Source organism: Etheostoma cragini, chromosome 4, assembly GCF_013103735.1.
Source record: "Etheostoma cragini isolate CJK2018 chromosome 4, CSU_Ecrag_1.0, whole genome shotgun sequence".
NCBI lineage: Eukaryota > Metazoa > Chordata > Actinopteri > Perciformes > Percidae > Etheostoma > Etheostoma cragini.
This window is the reverse complement of record NC_048410.1, coordinates 2,218,868-2,222,206: the sequence shown is the minus strand read 5'-3', so window position 1 is coordinate 2,222,206 and position 3,339 is coordinate 2,218,868. Positions and strand designations below refer to the sequence as shown.

The window sequence follows — 3,339 nt, the reverse complement described above, 5'->3', positions numbered from 1 at the left end:
GCAGTTTCCTGAATGTTTCTCTGTTCCTCTTCAGCTTGGGATTCGGATCTCTCTGTCTCATGAGAAGGAGCCTCTGGGAACTGGTGAGTTTCTTTTCACTGCAGACAGGAAACTCTCCATGCACCACAACATAGTTCATTTTTTATTGTGTCCAGTAATTAAAATAGTGAGTCTTGAAAGAAATATGTAACTGTCATTCAAGATAGGGGTGAACGTCTATCACACTGTACTGTATGTTGTGGAAGATGTTAAACCCTCACAAGTTAAAAAAGCAAAGGAAAAAAAACTTGACATTAAAATGATAGAATGATGAGTAATAACTCTAAGAGCGTAATCAGACACTTAAACCAACTGTTTGGATATTTGGAAGTACGAGGTACTAATCGATAATCTGGTACCTACGGTGGATGGTGGTTGGCGCGCCCCTTCCCAGTTTGGAGAGTACCGACACAGAAGCTAAGCGATGTCCTCCTGGGGACCGGGCTCACACAGCAAACTGCATTCATCCACGTAGAACATGGCCCACCAGACTCCTTTGACAAAAACAACAGTTTTACCTTTCAGAACAGGGGAGTTGATGGTCTACCGCCGCGTCCGTTGTTTGCGTTTTTGTACGACTCTGGTGTTTCTGAGGGTTGGTTCAGATTCACCAAAGTCACGCAATAACACCAACAAACCAACTGATCCAGGTAACTGTAGACCAGATACTCCCGTGTTCTGTGAGGTAAAATACTACTAAGGCCGTTTTTAGATGGCTGATATACATCTACAGGGGCTGCTGCGCCCTCCACAGCAGAACATTGCGTAACCCTCTGAGGTCTAATGGCATTTTTAGACATCTTCTTCAGTTGTACCTTTTAGGGGTTTTAATAACCTGATCCCTGTGTGTTTCACATCAAAATGTTGAGAGCAAACTCAGCTTTCTGCATAGTGACCCCCCAAATTGGTCCAGAGCAATGCATAAAGAAATAATTTGGCCCTAAAGCGGAAATATTTCTCAAATCTACACTCAATTGTTTTGGTGCTTGAAATGAGTTAACAATAGTGGGGTAATATAGGAGTAAAACAGGTAAGTAAATGTTTAAAGGGGAATTTTGTAATATCACTTTCTGAGTAGGAGTGTTAGACTCGCTGGTGCGTCTTTAACTTCCATGCTGGTTCTCCTGCCTGCTTCTCCACACTGGGCGGGTGCTGACCTCCACCTCCTCCAGCTAATACACTGTCTATGGAGTAGTAGCTCCCACAACCCCACTTCAAAATATCCAAACTATTCCTTTAAGTGACTGAATATTAGCTCTTTGCTTTCTTTATATGACAAATCCCTCACAGTCGTAAGTTCACTGTTGCTCGTAATACAGTAGCATGCTGTAGCATTGAGATTTTCCTTCATGGGGGCTACAGGGCCAAAGCCAGAGTACACACAGGGATGCTCACATACTATTGGCCAGCGGCGTTTCTGACCTGAAGATGGGACATGAACCACTTTAGGCCTGTGTTTGTGAGTCCAAGCTAGGTTTCCAGGCTGTGTGGTTGCATTGTATGGTAGAGTACAATCCATTAGGATTAGGACTGAAAGTTTGTGCTAATGAATGGAAATTAGACATTACCATGTTTGTGTTTTGTGTGCAGCGGGCCCCCTGGCGTTGGCTCGAGAGCTGCTGAACGCCGACAACGAGGCCTTCTTCGTCCTCAACTCGGACGTCATCTGTGATTTTCCGTTCAAAGAGCTGCTGCAGTTCCACCACAACCACGGCAGGGAGGGCACCATCGTGGTGAGAAAGCCGGAGACTGTAAAACATGTCTTTTTAAGATTAGACCTGTCCAGGTGCGGAGTAAAGACTGCTACAGATTGTCCAGTCAGATTTTGGCAATTTCGAGCTCTTGTAGACGAAAGATGGGAAACAAGGGGAAAGCTTTGATATACGTCCATCAGCGGACAATTTAATCCTGGAAACCAACGACAATGGAGGATAGTTTTATTCAGAATTAAACTTAAAAGCGTCTGTGTGTGTGTGTGTCTGTGTGTGTCTGTTTGTCTGTGTCTGTGTGTGTGTCTAGGTAACGCGGGTGGAGGAGCCCTCGAAGTACGGCGTGGTGGTGTTTGAGGCGGACAGCGGCAGGATACATCGCTTCGTTGAGAAACCGCAGGTCTTCGTCTCAAACAAGATCAACGCCGGCATATACATCTTCAATCCCAGCATGCTCAGCAGGATCCAGGTCTCTCTCTCTCTCTCTCTCTCTCTCTCTCTCTCTCACACACACCCACACACACACACACACTACTATAAATATTTCTACATACTGATGCGTTGTATTTGTGTGTGTGCATGCGCGCAGCTGAGACCAACGTCCATAGAGAAAGAGATCTTTCCTGTCATGGCGGAGGAGGGACAGCTGTACACCATGGAGCTACAGGGTAACTAATACTAATACTACTACTACTACTGCAGTACTACAACACAAATCTACAATACACACATTTCTCTTATTATGGGTGTTTACCTGTAAATCTTCCCCCGTTTCCAGTCTTTATGCTAAGCTAAGCTACCCAGTTGCTGGCGATTGCTTCATATTTAGCATACAAACATGAAAGTGGTATACATCTCCTCGTCTAACTTTGGGCACGAAAGCAAATAAGCATATTTTTGTTTTATTTATCTAAGCAACACAATGCTAATGGGACGTATTGTGATCCCACAGCTCACACCTCTACCAGACGTAAGTGTTTGGAGTTTTCCTCAAACTCACGTAGTCCTGGAGAGGCATGGTTTGTAGAGAAGCACCAATACCAACAAAACCCCTGAAACCCCATGTCTGGATCAAGACTGGTTCCAGATAGTCTTTGTCCACGAGTGTAGATCAGAATCAGCAGAAGGAATGAGTCGGTGCATCTCTAGATCCCCATCCCTCTCTGGGAGCGATCAGCGTTGTCTGAAACAGTGAGAGACCTAGCTGAGCAGTTAAACCTCCCTCCCATGCTCTAGTCCTGGCGGGCGGACCGGTCCCAGTCGCTGGTCCTTTAACGACTGGGTCAGTGGTGGGGACTCTCTGCTGATCATGTGACCTTTAGCTTCAGTACCTCACCTGCACCCACCTTCAGATCATAAGGAAACCTTTGTGTCCCTGCTTTCATGGTAACTTCACTGCTCTGTCTGTCTCTCTCTCTCCATCTGTCTCTCTTTTTTTGTGTTACTGTCTGCCTGTCTGTCTGTCTCTGTCTGTCTGCCTTCCTGCCTGTCTGTCTCCCTGTCTCTCTCTCTCTGTGTTACTATCTGCCTGTCTGTCTCTGTCTGTCTGCCTTCCTGCCTGTCTGTCTCTCTCTCTCTCTCTGTGTTACTG

The 3,339-nt window shown here is 45.8% G+C and overlaps 1 protein-coding gene across 1 annotated transcript in view; it reads left to right on the top strand.

The window, feature by feature from the left end:
- Positions 1–22: 22 nt before the first annotated feature.
- gmppb (GDP-mannose pyrophosphorylase B) overlaps positions 23–3,339 on the top strand; it is a gene marked incomplete at its 5' end in the record, with an annotated part of 6,287 nt that continues 2,970 nt past the window's right edge. Inside the window, 4 exons of the mRNA XM_034869472.1 lie at positions 23–83; positions 1,630–1,772; positions 2,059–2,217; positions 2,338–2,416. Coding sequence (XP_034725363.1) covers positions 23–83; positions 1,630–1,772; positions 2,059–2,217; positions 2,338–2,416 — 442 coding nt within the window. The remainder of the gene's footprint in view (positions 84–1,629; positions 1,773–2,058; positions 2,218–2,337; positions 2,417–3,339) is intronic.